Below are 20,686 nucleotides of genomic sequence, written 5' to 3' on the forward strand. Positions count from 1 at the left end.
CTTCATCATTAAGTGTATCGATGACGTCGTCCCCACAGTGACAGTATGTAAACTCAGCAAAAAAAGAAACTTCCCTTTATCAGGACCCTGTCTTTCAAAGATAATTCAACAACATCGCCTATGGGCACAAACCCACCGTCGCTTAACCAGACAGGACTGGAAAAAAGTGCTCTTCACTGACTAGTCGCGATTTCGTCTCACCAGGGGTGGTGGGTAGGATTCTCGGTTATCGTCGAAAGAATGAGCGTTACACCAAGGCCTGTACTATGGAGTGGGATCGATTTGGAGGTGGAGGGTCCATCATGGTCTGGGGCGGTGTGTCACAGCATCATCGGACTGAGCTTGTTGTCATTGCAGGCAATCTCAACGCTGTGCGTTTCAGGGAAGGCATACTCCTCCCTCATGTGGTACCCTTCCTGCAGGCTCATCCTGACATGACCCTCCAGCATGACAATGCCACCAGCCATACTGCTCGTTCTGTGCGTGATTTCCTGCAAGACAGGAATGTCAGTGTTCTGCCATGGCCAGCGAAGAGCCTGGATCTCAATCCCATTACAACTTGTTGTTTGTCTGAATTTGAGGGTTTTACGCATCAGCCAAGCTTCTGGGAGAGTGCGATGGTTCTCTTTTGGCTAGTGGGGAGGCAACCATGAACAGCCATCCATGATGCTGTGGTGATTAACATTTAACTGTACCTGTTGCGGGTCCACGGCTTAGCTGGCTCTTAGGCGCGCGATGATGTCCTTGGAGCGGGTGTAGGCCATGATGTCCTTGTACTTCCACAATGCTAGCCCAGCCAGGGGCAGACCTAACCTGAAGGCAAAATCTCTCCGCGTCTTGAACACTGGTGGGGGGTTCCAGGGTTCTGAGAATGGGGGTGGCAAAATACTGTTCAAAGTAGCTGGCTTTCCTGTCTTGTGGATGATGGTGACCAAGTTGGATGGTCCCTGTGCCCTAATGATGTTAATAAGAGGATGGTCTTTGGCAAAGGTAGTAAGGGGAGGCAATTTTTATCGCATGCACCAGTCAGTAAAGGAAGAGGTGGGGAGTATGGGATGTAGGTTAGAGGAAGTTGTGTAGAGTAGACTATGGTTTAGGCACACAGGTTTGAATGTCACGTTGTGGATGATAGGTCTGTGTGATGAGTGTTTAGTGGAGGAAACAGTGGAGTGTGTGGATATTTTGTGAACAGTATGATGCAGATAGGGAGAGATTGTGTCAAAGGATTAGGGAGGCTGGTTGGTGTTTGGGTGGTGTAGTGGGGGAAGGGAAGTGGTGTCTAGGGCTCTATTTCACTTTCTTACTGGAACATGAATAATTAAAATAATTTAATGTCGGTAAGCCATGACTGGCTTTACACTCCAGTACAGTAGGTGGCGGGGTATGCACCTTAAAAGTTGGATGCGATCCGCCAACCCAATCCCGAAGCAGAAGAAGAAGAAGAAGAAGAATAGTGCAACGAAGGAGTAAGTAACGTTATGCTTTAAAGGTGCCGGTAGATCGATGAATAGATTAACTTTAGGATCAATGAGCTGTAGACTACTAATGAATTTGTCAAAGTAAATTATATGTGGGAAGTAACTGGAAGGCATGAGCGTGGTTCCAAAAGCCATGCATTTCTAGGCTAACTATCATGCTAGCTGGCTACTGTAGTTCCTTTGGCATGCTTGCTTTAGGTGCAAAACTCGTACTAACGCACACTATTCTGATAGTTTTGGTCAGCATGGAGTTTCAATAATCAACATGTAATTTTGCCACGTTCAAATTCCCCTAGGAGCAGTCCATGGCTTCTTCAGACGTCTTTGTTGCTGCTGCTCGCAAATGTCTACGAGTTGGAAAGAAACGCTTCTCTGCCACTGTGTGTCTGAACCTGGCTACTCAGGTCCTGGCTGTGGACTTGGGCCTGAAGCCCGCTCTGCTATATGACAGTAATACAGCATCTGCAGAGCAGGTCCAACAGTATTTAAACTCTCTGCAGGCTGCACAACTTGTGTCTAAATCTCTCCAGACAGTGGTCATCAGTGAGAATTCCTTGATTGTGAACCCATCCCTAACTATAGCAAACTTGGAGGCACTTCTCTTGAGGAGGACTGTGACTGTGGTGGATGTATGTCACTCATTGGAGCAGCCTGCCATCACTGAGCTACAGTGGGGAGCTATCAGAGACATGATTCATACTTTACTTACTCATATTAGACAGTTTGGGCAACATTCTGCGATGAGAAATGTCCCTCGCCAAATTGAAAAGAGACATTGTGAGGCATGGAATCTGTGTACTCTATTTGGGATTCTATTGGGCTACCCCTCCACATACTGGTTTGACCAGAGCAGGAGCTTTGAGAACTGCCTAGCTATGTCTCCGCTGGTGGTGACCAAGGCTGTGGCATCCTGGCAGGGTGGTGGTTCTGGAGTTGAGGGTCACAGGTGTTGCCTGTATTCCTTCAGCACCCCAGAGATGTTGCAGGCAGAGACTCTGTCAGTGATGGCTAGCTGGACTACACAGCTTCAGGAACGATTTCAGCAACAGACGATCTTCTCTGACCTCAGTGTAACAAGATCAACTGTCACCTTACCTTCTGTGGCTCTATGATTATAATGGCACTTTGTGGATGGATATTGTATGAAAAATGTGATGTATTTTGGATATTGTCTGTAAAACAATTGATAAGCAAACATTTGAAGCACTTGTTCATGTTTCCAAACTGATTTACATAATCAATTTGGAAACACAATTTATTTAAAATATAAATGCATTTGTGAGGGAAGTTTACACCAATGACTACATCAAGCTTGTCTCTACAAACTTGTTGGATGTGTTGCATTTTGTTTTGGTTGTGTTTCAGATTGTTTTGCCCAATAGGAACAGAATGGTGAATAATTAATATTGTTTCATTTTGGGGTCACTTATTGTAAATAAGAAAATATGTTTCAGAACACTCCTACATGAATGTGTATGCTACCATGATTAGGAGTAATCATGAATAAATTGTAAATGATGAGTGAGAAATTAAGAGGCACAAAGATCATGATCTTTATTCCTGATTTTGGTGGTATTTAATTTTTTATTTAACTAGGCAAGTCAGTTAAGAACAAATTCTTATTTATTTACACATTAGTGTTCAGAAACATTCTATTCTTTTTTACCATAAGTGACTATACATTATTCGCCATACACTTCCTTTTGGGCAAAACAATCTGACACACAACCAAAACAAACTGCATATGCATCCAACAAGTTTGTAGAGTCACAAGCTTGATGTAGTCATTGTGTGCTAGGAATATGGGACCAAGTACTTATTACTTTTTCAAATGGGTGGACTAGATGCATAAAATGCTTTCATTTCTAAACAATAAAACATATTTATGAAAATACCCTCAAATTAAAAGCTCATATGAAACATTTGATCTCAAATCCAAAATGCTGGAGAAAAGAGCCAAAAACAGAGAGGAGTGTTTATACTAGTTAGCTAAAATGGTGTACAGGCTAAAGACGTATGCTTCTCAGCCTAAACAGTTCGGTAGAGTTTGCGTCTAGATTTACATTTTGTGACGTTTTTTGTTTGTTTTGGACTTGTGAGTTTTTTTATTTGTGCTGTTTGGGGGCACAATTTTTTTCTGGAAGCAAGCCGAAGTTCTGTGCTGAAGTCTACGCCACTTCATCGGTGATTGGTCAACAGTAAGGATTCTTCACTCTTTGTTGTCAATCAAAACGATGCAACTCGTTTTCATGCACATTGAATAATACTGCACCTGACATGTAATTAGTTAGATGTAAAATTGTGTGACTAATCTCTTTGGCAAAAACGTAAAAATGAATGAAAGATTTCTTGACTTATAGGTTAATTCTGACTCTTGAAGAAGTGTATACTGGCTACGTCTCAAAATGTACAATGAGTACTTTTGCTGCTTTTATTTCTCTTTTTCAAGCCGTCTTAAGGAAGTGTGTGAGCGCACTCGTTCGGGTAGCCAAGTCTGGCTAGGCGCCAGCCGAACTGAAGTATGCTGACAACTTAAGTGGAAAGTAGAATAATAACCATTCATTTCTATGGATGTTTGTTACTTCCATCAATATGGCGGGTGCTAACTTCAGAATAGCACCCTGTCAGCCATAAAGCATATCCCCCATTACTAGTAGGGTTTCCCATAGACGTCCATAGAAACAAGCTTCCATCTCTCCAGCCCAACGTCCTGAGGCTGATTGCATTGCTGCCTGGATGACCAAGAGGTAGAGCCCATTGAGTAGTTCAGTTGTCAGTGTCTATGGATTAGTGGCCGGAGTCCTAGTAAGGCCATCTGTCTGTCTCTGGTCAGTGGGGCTGAATGACTGACAGTACCTCCCAACAATGAGCCCGGAACTCTGCCAGGTGGTCGGCCCTGGTAGACCCGTTGTTCAAGATGGCCATTGGGATCTTCTGGTCAGCTGCTGCCAGTAGGAATCTGTACCCAGAATACACCTAGAAAAAAACAAGGATTTGTGCCTAGTAGAGCTGACGAGACTGGGCACTGCGTATATACTCTGCGTGCTGCATAGGTCGCCTGTCTGTGCGAGCATAGAGACCCACCCCATCTGAGCGGTAGTCTGGGATGCCAGACTCTGGAGAGCCCAGCTCCAGTGATGACGAAGATGCACGAAAAAAGAAGGCACAGCTCCAGTGATGCACGAAAAAATAAGTTCTCTAGCCGCTCCAGGGCGTGGGCATTGATGGTGCTGCTGGCGGGCACGAAGCTCTGGATACCCGCGGGAACAGATGATGTTGCCCGCCTCCCAGGGGCCGCACCACTCAGTGTCACTCAGTGTCCGAGGTCTCCTCAGCAACTGCATCTGCATTGAGTACATAGTAAGATTTATGGTTTTTGAGTGTTGTTGTTTTCGGATAAACCTTTCAAAAAAAGGAACCTGTTGGGATCAAGTGTTTCAGTGGGAATGTCTAAAGAGCAAATGTCACTCTGACCAGATGAGATTGTAAATTAAGGAACACATGACAGGCGTAATGATACCTCATCACAAGTTTGTTACATCTCGCATTCTAAATACAATATTATTAAGGTCACCAAGCGATAATTATAAAGCCAAGTTAGAAATTTAGGAGTTATCTGACTCCGTAATTGTTCACTTTGTCTATTACAGTATTCGACTGTAAACATACAAAACGCTTTAGTCAAGACTTGTTTTTTTTATACGAAATCTGGCTTATCATTGAACTCGTCATCAGCTGGGAACCCCTTCAATTTGATGAGATTTTTTTGACAAGGTTAAGGGAAAGGAGATAAGAAACCGATAAGAAGCATACAACCACAACAGGAATAAAGTACACATTGAAAGGAGCTAATACAATTCAGTGTCATGTAACGTACCTTACGTACAGCATAGCTTTCATTTCAGTGCCATGGATTGAATCCTTACCACCGCTACACTTGGCTATCAGCGAAGCCTTGAATGGCAGCGAAACAGTTAATTCGGCCACATTTATGCCTTTAGAAAAGATATGGCTGACTTGCTTAATTGCTACTGACAATTGAGATGTACAAACTATGCCTCTTATCTGCTCGTTGTCCCCTTATGCCAATCTGTCATTTCAATTAAGACAATGAGCGAGCTAGGACAGACATAATCAATAACTATTTGTTCTGCACTTTGGAAATGTACAGATAGTTTTCAGCACATGGGCCGTTCTTACAGTGTACTCCCTGTACACCAAGTCAGAACCGTAGGATAAATAAAGGGGGCATATAAGCAGACAATGAAATCTCTTACAATATTAGGCTATTGGTTACATGTGCACCACCAAGTCAGGACAGTAGGCTAAGTTATGAGGGGGAAAGGGACCAAATTATTAGGGTGAGGCACATGGGCTGCTAACAGCTTACTACACAACATACACTTAGTATTATTTTCTTAGCTACAGTATACATATCTCCCGTTAATGTTGATCCATGGAGGCAAAAAGGACAATGTCGGAGTTTAATTCAATAAGAGAAAAGCTGCGAAATGGAGAGTTTAAAATAAAGAGAATGGACGGCCAGAAAAATAATGTTTGGGAAAGATTCTGTGAAGTGGTAAAAGATGATAGCAGTGCCAGTGTTGTGCCGAAATGCTTCCCCCTGCCAGAATTCTCCCCCCTAGTGAAGGGTCGTTCGCGAGTCGCCTCAAAAATTGAGATATGAAAAATCAAAATATTTAAATTAACTAATTCGAAGAACAAAAAAAGAAATAAAATAATATAGGCCTAAATGCTCAAGCGCACACACATTCGTTTTGACTGTCTGCTCAGACGAACAGCCTCATCTGTTGTTCCTGTCAATCAGACACGCAGTGTCAACCAATGAACCAAAGATGCGTGAGGGAGGGCCGCGCCAACACTCAGCAGCTGAGGAAGGACAGCTGTGAAAACAACAGCTGGAAAATGAGTCGAAGCACAGTAGCATTTGGATGCATTTTAATGATGTAGACAATGTTAGAGTACAGTGTAGAATTTGCCAAAACAAAATCTCATATAAAGCCGGTTCTATGCACAACCTACACCGGCATATGCGAACTGTGTACCCAACTGTGAAGCTAACTGTAGCGGAGCTATGGGAAACTTGTGGGCCTGCTAGTGATAGTGGTGGAGTCAGCACCTGCACACGTGGAGATGTATCCACTCAGTCAAGTAGGCCTACTCCACGACCCACAGCAACGCAATGTTCTATGGACCAGTTTATGCCAAACAAGGCCAAATTGATATTGCATTGGCTAAAATGATTGCCACCGATTTCCAGCCATTTTCGATTGTGGAGGACCAAGGTTTTAGAAATGATAGTAATAGTCTAAATACAATGTACACAATTCCAAGCAGGAAAACCCTTTCAAAATCACGTATTCCACAACTGTACGAGAGCACACAGGCTTCAGTGCGGGAAAGAGTCCAAGAAGCTACTGCAGTTTGCCTTACCACTGACTCCTGGACATCAAGGGTAACCACTTCTTACATGTCGGTTACATGTCACTTCATTGAAGGATTTTCGTCTAGCTGTCTTATGGACTGCTTTGAGTTCAGCGACACACACCTCAAAGAAATTGGCAGAGGAACTGTTGAGAGTGGCCAGAGAATGGCAAGTAGATGGAAAAGTGGTCTGTTGTGTTGGTGACAATGCAACTAACATAACCAAAGCCATGACAATGTTAAAATGGACCCATCATCCATGTCTTGCCCACACAATCAACCTGATTGTAAGAGATGCTCTGAAGGTGTTGAAGTCCACTGTGGACAAAGTGAAAGCAGCTGTGGAATACTTCCACAGGAACACAGTAGGTGCTGATAAACTAAAGTCTACACAATGCCAGATGGGGATGCCTGAGCTGAGGCCTAAACAAAACTGCACTACAAGGTGTATTTCAAAATTCTATGTTTTAAGCAGTTTCTTGAGTCCAAGAATTCCATCTGGTCTTCCCTGGCCATTGTCAATGCACCTGTTGATGTTCTGAACCAAGAGGAATGGGAGGAGATGTGCAGAGTCCTGGAACCCTTTGAGCAGGTCACTGTGGAGATCAGTGGATAGAGGTACAGTAAGCAGTTATTTCTACATTATTATTTACTCCAGTATTATATATGTAGATGACAATGTACTCGAAAGATCCATATTAATGCTTTTTTTTATCTACAATTATATAAAATTAGAAATGGAACATACCAGTGTTTTGGAGGAGAGTGACTGCTATTTATTCTCTCATGATGTTAACATCTTTATCCGTATTTGAAAAGACAATCGACTCCTCCTTCAGAACACATTCAGCAAACTGGGGGGAAAAATTGATAGGGATTTCAGTTTTTCCCAACAAAATTATGTTACACTTAAGATTCTAATTCGCAAGTATTCAACGACACAGCTATAATATAATTTGACAGTTCTGTTTTGCCTTTTAGTCAGTATACTTCCAGTAGGTTAATTGTACATTACTTATACTCTCATACTTTCAAGGCAAAGACCCCACAAGAAGTAACATCTTGTTGGCATGGGTGAGGAAGGGTACCACATGCCCATCTGGAGATATTACACCCCTTCTCTCAGGAATTGTCTGAACATATATGTTAATAAAAGTACAGCATTTTGAAACACTATTGATTACAGTATAGAGATTAATAATTGAGGGGAATCTGAGAATGCAGGGATTCCAGCAGTGTGTGAGTTGAAGTAGTCAAATCTAGAGCTGACAAGGGCTGGAATGTAAATGACATGTGATCATCTCGGATTATCTAACATCTGAGAATGGGCAGGCATTCCCTCGGATGAAGAGCATCTCTGTCTTGCTGATTATGTGCTGTCATCCAGGTGGAAATGTCACCTGCATATCTGATGTAGGAAAAGAGATGAGATCTGATGAGTGTCCTGTTAATATGTATATGTACTGTAAATGTGTGTGTATGTGTATATATATCTTGCTATATATATTTTTATTGTAATTTCTATTATTATTATCATTATTGTGTTTTGTGGTTGAGGAGTGGGGGGTGGGGGGAGGTTGATGGGGATGGTGGAGGTATCCTATTGAGGGCAAAGGGACTTTTTGGGGAGGGGATTCTTCATGGTGTCATAGTTTTGTTTATTATATTATTATACAAGTCAGGATTTGGCCAGGATTGTTCCGGTTTTGGTCACTAGATGCCCCCATTGTGCTTTTTGACCCTTTTGTTTTCCCTTGTTCCCAGTTATTATTTGCACCTGTTTCCCTTGATTGTATTTAGACCCTTAGTTTTCCTCAGTTCTTTGCTCTGTGTTTGAATGTTAGCACCCAGCCCCAGTGATGCTGTGAACAGTTGGTAGCCAGTTGGACTCTCTTGTGGTACGCTGTTTTTGTTCTTATTTATTTTTGATTATCTTTTGAGGCTTTTTACTGCTGTACCTCCCACCTTGTGGATTTTCCTTTTTGTCTTGGAGGATTATCTTTGTTCTCTTGGAATTACTTTTGACGTTGTGGATTTATATTTTTGCCTGAACTTTCCTTTTTACTTTATTAAAACACCGTCTCAAGTACTGCTGTGTCTGCCTCATCTTCTGGGTTCTGCCAACCTATTCGTGGCTCAGTTTGCTAAGTGACTGTTTCTCACACCGGAGACCCGGGTCCTGACAATACATTCATTTTTTTCTTATTTATTTCTATTATAACAGTTTACTGTGATTATGGATATGCACTCATGTTATATATGAACTTTTTTGCACAGGGTACACATTTTGATGTATTGTTATTTTGTTTATTACTACTGTACCTACATTCTTAAACTAAAACAGAAAAAGCGTAAAAACAAATGTAGGAAGTGTTTGTTTTAAATGTCACTGGAAATAATTGCATCTGCAATCTAGATGAAAGAATAGTACATTCTCAGCAACTTCTCAGTCATGAAATCACTTTTGATGGCATCCAGCACTTCGGACTTGGAAGGAATGTTATGTACAACTTTCATTGCACCTTGGCACAAACCAAAACGATCATCGAAATCCAGTCTGAAATCGCAAATTAAAGGTGGAGCTCTTCTAATAATTCTATGCCTTCTCTTATCGTGTGATATCCATCAACCAAGGTGAAGACAGTTTCAGGTTGGATATTCGCCTGTAGTTTTGCTTACGGACACCAACAAAGTCGGGGGCCGTCAACATTGTGACAAATCAACACTTTCAAATTTCAATTGCTTTTTACAGATTTACTCCTAAAACGTTCAAACCTGTTTGTAGCTAACCGGATGACATAGACACACATTACGCACTTTTTTTTGCCGATTTACATCTCGCACTATTTTAAATTATTTGTTTTAATTTCAATAGCTCTTTGGTCATATGACCTGAGCTCAAACAAGGTTCAGAATATCCACTGACTACCCTTCTATATTGCACACCCTTTAGATTGTTCATTTTCGTCTCACTCGATTTTGCATTCATTTTTCAAAATGTCATTTCAATAGCTTCTTGGTCATGTCAATTACACACCTAAAATGCGTGCTGTGGATATACACCCATATTGCGTAACCTCTCATGTGTATTCTATATTGTTGTACATTAATATTAGTTTGACAATTAAGGGGTGTTTACCCTTTTCTTTAATATGTATCTATAATAATTTGTTCTAAGTACTTATTTTCCCTGTTTTTATTTTTTCCTGTTTTTATTTAACAATAGAGATACATATCTCCTTTCGTCGTTAATATCAACCATAAAGGGCAAAGTACGAGAGTCATGCTATTAATTGTTCAAAGCAGGGATGGAGAGTGAGCTCGTGAGGTAGGCTGCAGTGGGTTTGCTGGTCAATACATATACTGAACAAACACAGTAATGGTGGCCAGAAAATCAATGAATAAAAATGGACTATTGACAAATTAAACAAATTGTAGACCTTTAATATTTTCCAACATGTCAACTGACACTTCAAATAAGTACGAAATATTTCAGTGTTAACGTTCTCTTTATCCCTTGTTGATGTACATTTCAGAGCCTCTTCAGTGTGGATGGGGTATAGCATACATTTTCAACAACAAAGACTGCACTTCCAGTTTGTGTTCTTTACTCTGTTGAACTCTTTTGTCTTCATTCTTAGTTAAAGCACATGGAACCACCGTTGGCATGCAAAACATTCAATCTAAGACAAACTAAAGCATAACACGTTATAAATAATATCAAAAATCAATGCAGTATGACGAATTAGCCATCCATTGTGTTAAATCGTAAGTTGTCTTACACGCCGTCACTGTTGTCAAAAGATTATAAACATGTTAAAGAAAGTTACTAACCCAATCAGTCTTTGGGCCACATCCAGGTTCTTTATCAGTGGCACACATGAAGCAGTTGTTGGCTTTGTTGAACTCTGAAATCATAGGCATGAACTGAACATGTCTCACACAACTACATAAAAATGAAGATTTTACTTTGAATTAAATGTCATTACATACCAGACATTTTTAGTATATCCTCAGCCATTTCTTTTTGCAGTTGCTCCATGTGTTTTTGTGAAGGTTCTATATCAATTTGGGAGGGGATGTTGGGGAAGTTCTGTGCAACTCCCTTGGCCATCTACACCAAAAAATAAAATATAGTTTTTTGACCTAATTGTCATATAACAGTTCATTATTGAAAATATAACAATCAAACCTGCATTACAAAGGTGTCCTGCTGCATGGTGGGAGTTATTTCCCCTCCTTTCCACTTTATGTCCACCCAGTCGTCTTTTCCATGGCAGGATCTTCTCATTTTGAAGTATTCTCTTTTTTATGTAAACATTATGGAATTCTGATTAGTTATAGGCAAATGAATACACAGGCCAAAACTGTATGCTGTTTCCTTATTACTATAATCTAGTAGAGGTAATTCCCTTAATGCCCCATTCTACACACAGCCTAAATTATAGGCACTGAACCATTTACAGGACAATAATAAAAGTGGTATATAGGACCCAACCCTATCACAGAGTGAATAAATGTAAAGCGTTTGTTGACTTAAAAAAAAAAATATTAAGTGACAGTTTCATCAGTACGTGCTTAAAGAAAGTCATATCACAAAGATCACAGGTGACAGTGCCCATCAAGTCTATGACTATAGAGAATGAATTGTAAACACCAAAGTGTGTTAAAGTGTGTTTGCCAAAATAATATCTGAAAATGTCAGTTGTTGAACATAATACTTCTATTTGCAATAGCAATTTATGATATATGCAGTGGAGGAATATTCCATGTATCAACACTACATGTAGGACAGACATTCCCACATACAGTATACACATACATGAAGGCATTTTTCAGCTATGATTTTACCACTCAGAATCCAGAATGGATGTAATACACCCTTACAACAATCTACTTTTTGATCTTCTTGACTTCTTATCTGGTAAACTGCTACTGCATGTCAAGAAATGAGCCCCAATTAGGGGTTAGTGTAGTCCATTAAAAAGGGCTGGTTTAGATTAAAAACTATTGCCCTGTGTCCCCATTCATCAGTGGTAGAATTGAGTTGGCACTTTATTGGCTCAGGTAATGTCTGGGAGGCTGGAAATACTTTGACCTGGACTTGTGAGGTGAGTCTTTTCTTTGTCTCTTGGCCCACTGCTCCTCTTCCTGGTCCAACGGCTTGTTGCGGTAGGGGGATTTAGTGAACAGTGATTATGGCTGATCATGTTTTATTATGTGCTTCCTATACCTTCCTTGGAGGGTGGCATGCATTTTCAAAATGAATTCAGCTGGACGGAGCAATTTCTTCTTTTGCAAAATGGAATGCTTCAGGATCCAGAACCACTGTTCCACATAGCAGTTGGTGTCCTGTGATTTCACTGATTGCAATGTTGTGTTGGTCACATTACAATATCTTGTATGGTCACCGAGCAGTATCCCACTCCAAAGGGGGGAAATGGCCATGTACAGTAAGTGTCCATTAGAACATCGATTATCCCAGGGCAGAAAACCCGATTTTCAGGCCCTGTCTGTTTCTCCTCCAGAAGACTCTGCAAATGTTTAAGAACTGACATGAATTCACGTGTGAAGGGAGATTGTCTACATATTGTTTTGTTTTTTGCTGACATTGCACTTTCTTCATAACTGTCATCTCGTCCTCCACTTTCACCTTCTCTGACTTCATAATACTCTCATTTAAATGCTTTTGTGATTCATCTACAAGATTACTTTTATGTTGTGATTTGAAAAGCAAACAAGTGTCTAAAGACATTGAGTGCCTTGAAGAAAGAGGTGCTGTTGAGCAACAAGGCAAAACAAAAAGTTGCGTACTCTTTGAGCCCTTTGTCATTTATTTTCTTCCCAAATCCCTGGGCGACAAACTAAAGGGTGTGCAATGTGTAGGCCCACTGATTGTACATTCTGATCCTTGTTTGAAGTCAGTAGGTCACATGACCAAGGAGCTATTGAAATGTTTAATTTGGAAAAATGAATGTGGACAATCTCAAATCAAATTTAATTATATAGCCCTTCTTACATCAGCTGATATCTCAAAGTGCTGTACAGAAACCCAGCCTAAAACCCCAAACAGCAAGCAATACAGGTGTAGAAGCACAGTGGCTAGGAAAAACTCCCTAGAAAGGCCAAAACCTAGGAAGAAACCTAGAGAGGAACCAGGCTATGAGGGGTGGCCAGTCCTCTTCTGGCTGTGCCGGGTGGAGATTATAACAGAACATGGCCAAGATGTTCAAATGTTCACAAATGACCAGCATGGTCAAATAATAATAATCACAGTAGTTGTCGAGGGTGCAGCAAGTCAGCACCTCAGGAGTAAATGTCAGTTGGATTTTTATAGCCGATCATTAAGAGTATCTCTACTGCTCCTGCTGTCTCTAGAGAGTTGAAAACAGCAGGTCTGGGACAGGTAGCAAATCCGGTGAACAGGTCATGGTTCCATAGCTGCAGGCAGAACAGTTGAAACTGGAGCAGCAGCACGGTCAGGTGGACTGGGAAAAGCAAGGAGTCATCATGCCAGGTAGTCCTGAGGCATGGTCCTAGGGCTCAGATCCTCCGAGAGAGAGAAAGAAAGAAAGAATTAGAGAGCATACTTAAATTCACACAGTCTGAACCTTGTTTAAAGTCAGTAGGTCACATGACCAAGGAGCTATTGATATTTTTTATTTGGAAAAATTAATGTAAAATCGAGTGAGATGAAAATGGACAAACTAAAGGGTGTGCAATGTGTAGGCAGAGTGAGTGGACATTCTGCACCTTGTTTGAAGTCAGTAGGTCACATGTCCAAGGAGCTATTGAAATTAGAATGTTTGAAAAATTCATGTAAAAACGTGTTAGATGAAAATAGACAAACCAAAGGGTGTGCAATATAGAAGGCTAGTCAGTGGACATTCTGAACCTTGTTTGAGTCAAGTAGGTCACATGACCAAGGAGCTATTGAAATTCAAATGTAAAAAAAGTTTGTACTTTGTTTATGCTCCCTAACTAATTCAACTAGGAATATAAAATCACATTTTCACATGTTTATTAGCTTTGGAAAGCGAATGAATGTCCACATCGTGAAAATAAGACCCGTGCAATGTTGTGCGTAAGTTTTCTAACATAATGACACTTATTTGGAGTCTGTGGCTCAAGTGGTTTGAAAGCTATTGAGGTGTGAAAGCCGAATATCCAACTTCAAACTGTCTTTATCTCGGTTATCCACCAATGTCCTGGACCTCACTTTATCACGAACCACATCAAACGGCCTATGCACCTATGCTCCTCTTGCGAACGTTGGATAAAGAGTAACAGCAAAGAAGCTTTGGTATGTTTGGAATGCGCGCAGTGGATTCATCTAAAATGCAGCGATCCTAGCTTTGGACATGGAGTCAATGAAGTTTACCGTTGCTGTGTGTGAGCATTGAAGGTGGAGTGGGACCAGGGGACTTGAGGGTGGAGAGTGCACTGGAGGAAGGGGGGTCCACAGCGGAGCGGAGGCCACCAGAGGCGAGTGACGGGGGACACGGTGGTGAGGACGATGGCGTAGCACCTGGGGACAGAGAGGCCACCGGAGGCAGTCCAGTGAGAGGCGAGTTACAAGTGGATCGGGAATTCAATGAGGCCTTTGGGAAGAAGGGCTTACCTTTTGTGCTCTTAAACGTCCGAAGCCTACTACCGAAGATCGATGAGATACGCCTGTGGGTTTGCAAATCAGAGGTGGGTGTCTTGTGTTTTACTGAGACATGATTGGATTCATCTGTTTGTGACTCTGTTGTCAGTAAGGATCGGAACGGTGGGGGGATATATGCATTTGTAAGGTTGCTTTGCATTGCTTTTAACATTAGATCGGATTTAAGCGCTGATCTGGGGATTGTCTGGCTGGATATATGCCTTCCCAAAACCAAGCCGATTTAGTTGGGGGTGTGTTACAGGCCGCCCAAGCAGAATGCATTCTATGAAGGTATTGAAATTATGTTGTCAAACTGCAATGATTCCCTGTTGAAGGAACTACTTTTGTTAGGAGATTTCAATACTGATGTCTGAAAAAAGAATAGCCCAATCCATAATGTATTTATGCACTTTTGTAGATCACTTGCTCTGACCCAAATGATAAAAGATGCCACCAGGATATGTGAAACAGTGCAAAGTATTATTGACTTAATATTGGTGTCTGCTAAATCTAAAATATCGAAGAGTGGAGTAATTTTTAAATATGTCTTTAAAAATCCTCCTTGTGCAAAATGTAATAAAATGATCACTGATTCCATATACAACCTGTGATCATTTTATTACATTTTGCACAAGGAGGATTTTTAAAGATATATTTAAGTGTCACAAAACCATTAGAATCAGAGAACTCAAACAATACTGTGTTGAAAAGTTTAGAGAGGAAGTTGATCAAATTGACTGGTCACCTGTGCATAGTGTATGGGTAGACAGTGGCTTGGAAGCCTTTAAATGTAGATTCCTTGATGTGGTGAATGTGATGGCTCCCATTGGACGGGTCAGGGTAAAGCAGAGATCAAGCCCTTGGTTTAATCATGCAACACAGTCTCACAATCAATTTGTGCATATATGTACAAATGCATTTCATCAAATTTTGTGCGTTTTTGTGCGTTTTTCTAGCTTAATTCTTGCGAAAAGACACACATTTAACCAGTAGGCTACACACAAGCCTTTTCAACAACCATATAGACGCGATAGTTTATATTTCATTTTTGTTCTTAAACTCGATGTAGGATCAGGCAAAATCCCTTGAGTTGCGCACCTTATGCAGGTTTGGTCCTCGGTTGGTTGCCATGTATTTCATTTTTGTTCTTAAACTCGATGTAGGATCAGGCAAAATCCCTTGAGTTGCGCACCTTATGCAGGTTTGGTCCTCGGTTGGTTGCCATGTGTCCATATCGAGTGGTGTGGTCATGATGTCTAGGTCCGCTTGTCAACGGATGTGGAAAGCATAGTGCAACCTAGGAGTTTGGTTTCTAGTTTTGAGTCGGTTGATCCACTTCCATCTCTGACACTTGGAAACCGGAGGGGGGAAGGGAGGGGGTGCACTCCACACATATGCGCGTAGGCCGGAGGAGTCCGGGTGCGGGTCTGTCCGTGGGGTGGGGGTTAGGGTTAGGTATAGTTAGTAGAATGATTAAGGTTACGGTTAAGGTATAGGTATAGTTGCGTATATGGTTGTTGCAAAGGCTTGTGTGCCTACTGGTTAAATTAGTGTATTTTCGCACGAATTAAGTAGCACATAAATTTGTGTATTTTCGAACGAATTGAACCACACAAAAATGCACAAAAACGCACTAAATCTGCTGAAATACATTTTGTACATATATGCGCGAATTGGATGTGAGGCTGGGCTCAATCATGAGATTCTAGAATCTATCCAAGCAAGGAATAAGGACTTAAAAAAATGTAAGAACTCTCAAGAGCAGCCTGATTTTGTCCTATATACAGTGCCTTCTGGAGAGAGTTTGCTGCACTGAAAGTAAAGGGGCTGAATAATTTTGCACGCCCAATTTTTCAGTTTTTGATTTGTTAAAAAAGTTTGAAATATCCAATAAATGTCGTTCCACTTCATGATTGTGTCCCACTTGTTGTTGATTCTTCACAAAAAATACAGTTTTATATCTTTATGTTTGAAGCCTGAAATGTGGCAAAAGGTCGCAAAGTTCAAGGGGGCCGAATACTTTCGCAAGGCACTGTAAATGTCACAGAAATGAGGCACAGAACAGGATGGATGAAGCTAAGAGGGGTTTTTTTGCTGAGAAAATCACCCTAAAAAGCTTTGGAAATCATTTAAGGAACTAGGCTGTAGTAGTACTACCAAAAACAAACTAAACAGTATTGGATTGAACATATTCATAGAATACTGAAAAATAAAGTAAACTCAGCAAAAAAATAAACGTCCTCTCACTGGCAACTGCATTTATTTTCAGTAAACTTAACATGTGTACATATGTATGAACATAACAAGATTCAACAATTGAGACATAAACTGAACAAGTTCCACAGACATGTGACTAACAGAAATTGAATAATATGTCTCTAAACAAAGGGGGGGTCAAAATCAAAAGTAACAGTCAGTATCTGGTGTGGCCACCAGCTGAATTAAGTACTGCAGTGCATCTCCTCCTCGTGGACTGCACCAAATTTGCCAGTTCTTGCTGTGAGATGTTACCCCACACTTCCACCAAGGCACCTGCAACTTCCTGGACATTTCTGGGTGAATGGCCCTAGCCCTCACCCTCCGATCCAACGGGTCCCAGACGTGCTCAATGGGATTGAGATCTGGGCTCTTCGCTGGCCATGGCAGAACACTGACATTCCTGTCTTGCAGGAAATCACACACAGAATGAGCAATATGGCTGGTGGCATTGTCATGCTGGAGGGTCATGTCAGGATGAGCCTGCAGGAGGGGTACCACATGAGGGATGAGGATGTCTTCCCTGTAACGCACAGCGTTGAGATTGCCTGCAATGACATCAAGCTCAGTCCGATGATGCTGTGACACACCGCCCCAGACCATGACGGACCCTCCACCTCCAAATCGATCCTGCTTCAGAGTACAGGCCTCGGTGTAATGCTCATTCCTTCGACGATAAACGCGATTCCAACCATCACCCTTGGTGAAACAACACCGCAACTCGTCAGTGAAGAGCACTTTTTGCCAGTCCTATCTGGTCCAGCGACGGTGGGTTTGTGCCCATAGGCGATGTTGTTGCCGGTAATGTCTGGTGAGGACCTGCCTTGCAACAGGCCTACAAGCCCTCAGTCCATCCTCTTTCAGCCTTTTGTGGACAGTCTGAGCATTGATGGAGGGATTGTGCATTCCTGGTGTAACTCGGGCAGTTGTTGTTGCCATCCTGTACCTGTGTGATGTTCGGATGTACTGTTCCTGTGCAGGTGTTGTTACACGTGGTCTGCCACCGCGAGGACGATCAGCTGTCCGTCCTGTCACCCCGTAGCGCTATCTTAGGCGTCTCACAGTACGGACTTTGCAATTTATTGCCCTGGCCACATCTGCAGTCCTCATGCCTCCTTGTAGCATGCCTAAGGCACGTTCACGCAGATGAGCAGGGACCCTGGGCATTTGTCTTTTGGTGTTTTTCAGAGTCAGTAGAAAGGCCTCTTTTAGTGTCCTAAGTTTTCATAACTGTGATCTTAATTGCCTACCGTCTGTAAGCTATTAGTGTCTTAACGACCGTTCCACGAGTGCATGTTCATTAATTGTTTATGGTTCATTGAACAAGCATGGGAAACAGTGTTTAAACCCTTTCCAATGAAGATCTGTGAAGTTATTTGGATTTTTACGAATTATCTTTGAAAGAAAGGGTCATGAAAAAGGGATGTTTCTTTTTTTGCTGAGTTTACATACAGTACATTCATAAAGTATTCAAAGATATTTTTGGTCACTGGCTTACACATAACACCCCATAATGTCAGTGGAATTATGTTTTTTTTTTTTTTTTTTTTTTACAAATTAACAAGAAATGAAAAGCTGAAATGTCTTGAGTCAATAAGTATTCAACCCCTTTGTTATGGTATGCCTAAATAAGTTCAGGTGTAAGAATTTGCTTAACAAATCACATAAGTTGCATGGACTAACTCTATGTGGAATAATAGTGGGTAACATACCTCGCAAATAAGGGCACCTATTGGTAGATTAGTAAAAAAATAAAGCAGACATTGAATATCCCTTTGAGCATAGTGAAGTAATTAATTACCCTTTGGATGGTGTATCAATACTAGAGGTCGACCGATTATGATTTTTCAACACCGATACCGATTATTGGAGGACCAAAAAAGCCGACACCGATTAATCAGATTTTTTTTGTTGTGATAATGACAATTACAACAATACTGATTTAACACTTATTTTAACTTAATATAATACATCAATAAAAATCCATTTAGCCTCAAATAAATAATGAAACATGTTCAATTTGGTTGAAATAATGCAAAAACAAAGTGTTGGAGAAGAAAGTAAAAGTGCAATATGTGCCATGTAAAAAAGCTAACGTTTAAGTTCCTTGCTGAGAACATATGAAATCTGGTGGTTCCTTTTAACATGAGACTTCAAAATTCCAAGGAAAGAGGTTTGAGGTTGTAGTTAATATAGTATTTATAGGACTATTTCTCTCTATACCATTTGTATTTCATATACCTTTGACTATTGGATGTTCTTATAGGCACTTTAGTATTGCCAGTGTAACAGTATAGCTTCCGTCCCTCTCCTCGTCCCTACCTGGGCTCGAACCAGCAACACATTGACAACAGCCACCCTCGAAGCATCATTACCCATCGCTCCACAAAATCTGCGGCCCTTGCAGTGGAAGGGGAACAACTACTCCAAGTCTCAGAACGAGTGACGTTTGAAACGCTATTAGCGCGCACCCCACTAACTAGCTAGCCATTTCACATCAGTTACACCAGCCTAGTCTCGGGAGTTGATAGGCTTGAAGTCATAAACAGCTCAATGATTGAAGCATTGTGAAGAGCTGCTGGCAAAACGCACGAAAGTGCTGTTTGAATGAATGCGTACGAGCCTTCTGCTGCCTACCATTGCTCAGTCAGACTGCTCTATCAAATATCAAATCATAGACTTAATTATAACATAATAACACACATAAATATGAGCCTTTGGTCATTAATATGGTTGAATCCGGAAACTATAATTTCGAAAACAAAACGTTTATTATTTCAGTGAAATACAGAGCCGTTCCGTATTTTATCTAACGGGTGGCATCCCTAAGTCTAAATATTGCTGTTACATTGTACAACCTTCAATGTTATGTCATAATTACGTAAAATTCTGGCAAATTAGTTCGCAACGAGCCAGGCGGCCCAAACTGTTGCATATACCCTGACTGCGTGCAATGAACGCAAGAGAAGTGACACAATTTCACCTGGCTAATATTGCCTGCTAACCTGGATTTCTTTTAGCTAAATATGCAGGTTTAAAAATATATACTTCTGTGTGTTGTTTAAGAAAGGCATTGATGTTTATGGTTAGGTACATTTTGGAGCAACAACAGTACTTTTTCGCGAATGCGCACCGCATCGATTATATGCACGCAGGACACGCTAGATAAACTAGTAATATCATCAACCATGTGTAGTTAACTAGTGATTATGATTGATTGATTGTTTTTTATAAGATAAGTTTAATGCTAGCTAGCAACTTACCTTGGCTTCTTACTGCATTCGTGTAACAGGCAGGCTCCTCGTGGAGTGCAATGAGAGGCAGGTGGTTAGAGCGTTGGACTAGTTAACTGTAAGATTGCAAGGTTGAATCCCCGAGCTGACAAGGTAAAAATCTGTCGTTCTGCCCTTGAACATGGCAGTTAACCCACTGTTCCTAGGCCGCCATTGAAAATAAGAATGTGTTCTTAACTGACTTGCCTAGTTAAATAAAGGTATAAAACAAAAAGAAATGGCCAAATCAGTGTCCAAAAACACCGATTTCCGATTGTTATGAAAACATGAAATCGGCCCTAATTAATCGGCCATTTCGATTAATCAGTTCAACCAGTCACTACAAAAGATACAGGTGACATTCTGAACTCAGTTGCCGGAGAGGAAGAAAACTGCTCAGGGAATTCACCATGAGACCAATGGTGACTTTAAAATAATTCCAGAGTTTAATGGTTGTGATAGGGGAAAACTGAGGATGGATCAACATTGTAGTTACTCTGCAATAATAACCTAATTGATAGAGTGAAAAGGAAGCTTGAACAGAATAAAAATATTCCAAAACATGCATCCTGTTTGCATCAAGGCAC

At 41.1% G+C, this 20,686-nt stretch overlaps 1 protein-coding gene across 1 annotated transcript; it reads left to right on the forward strand.

Annotated features, from left to right (window-relative positions):
* Positions 1-41: 41 nt before the first annotated feature.
* c7h1orf74 (chromosome 7 C1orf74 homolog) lies at positions 42-3,831 on the forward strand. Its single transcript, XM_021610279.3, has 2 exons — positions 42-1,466; positions 1,775-3,831. Exon 2 carries the CDS (start codon positions 1,784-1,786, stop codon positions 2,588-2,590), a length of 807 nt encoding a protein of 268 aa, XP_021465954.3. The 5' UTR covers positions 42-1,466; positions 1,775-1,783; the 3' UTR covers positions 2,591-3,831.
* Positions 3,832-20,686: the final 16,855 nt, after the last annotated feature.

The sequence above is a fragment of the Oncorhynchus mykiss genome, chromosome 7 (genome assembly GCF_057628025.1).
Source record: "Oncorhynchus mykiss isolate SJ-2025 chromosome 7, ASM5762802v1, whole genome shotgun sequence".
NCBI lineage: Eukaryota > Metazoa > Chordata > Actinopteri > Salmoniformes > Salmonidae > Oncorhynchus > Oncorhynchus mykiss.

What these genes read in the sequence shown, in the direction of transcription:
- c7h1orf74 (XM_021610279.3), top strand. Translation starts at nt 1,784, where the DNA reads ATGGCTTCTTCAGACGTCTTTGTTGCTGCTGCTCGCAAATGTCTACGA.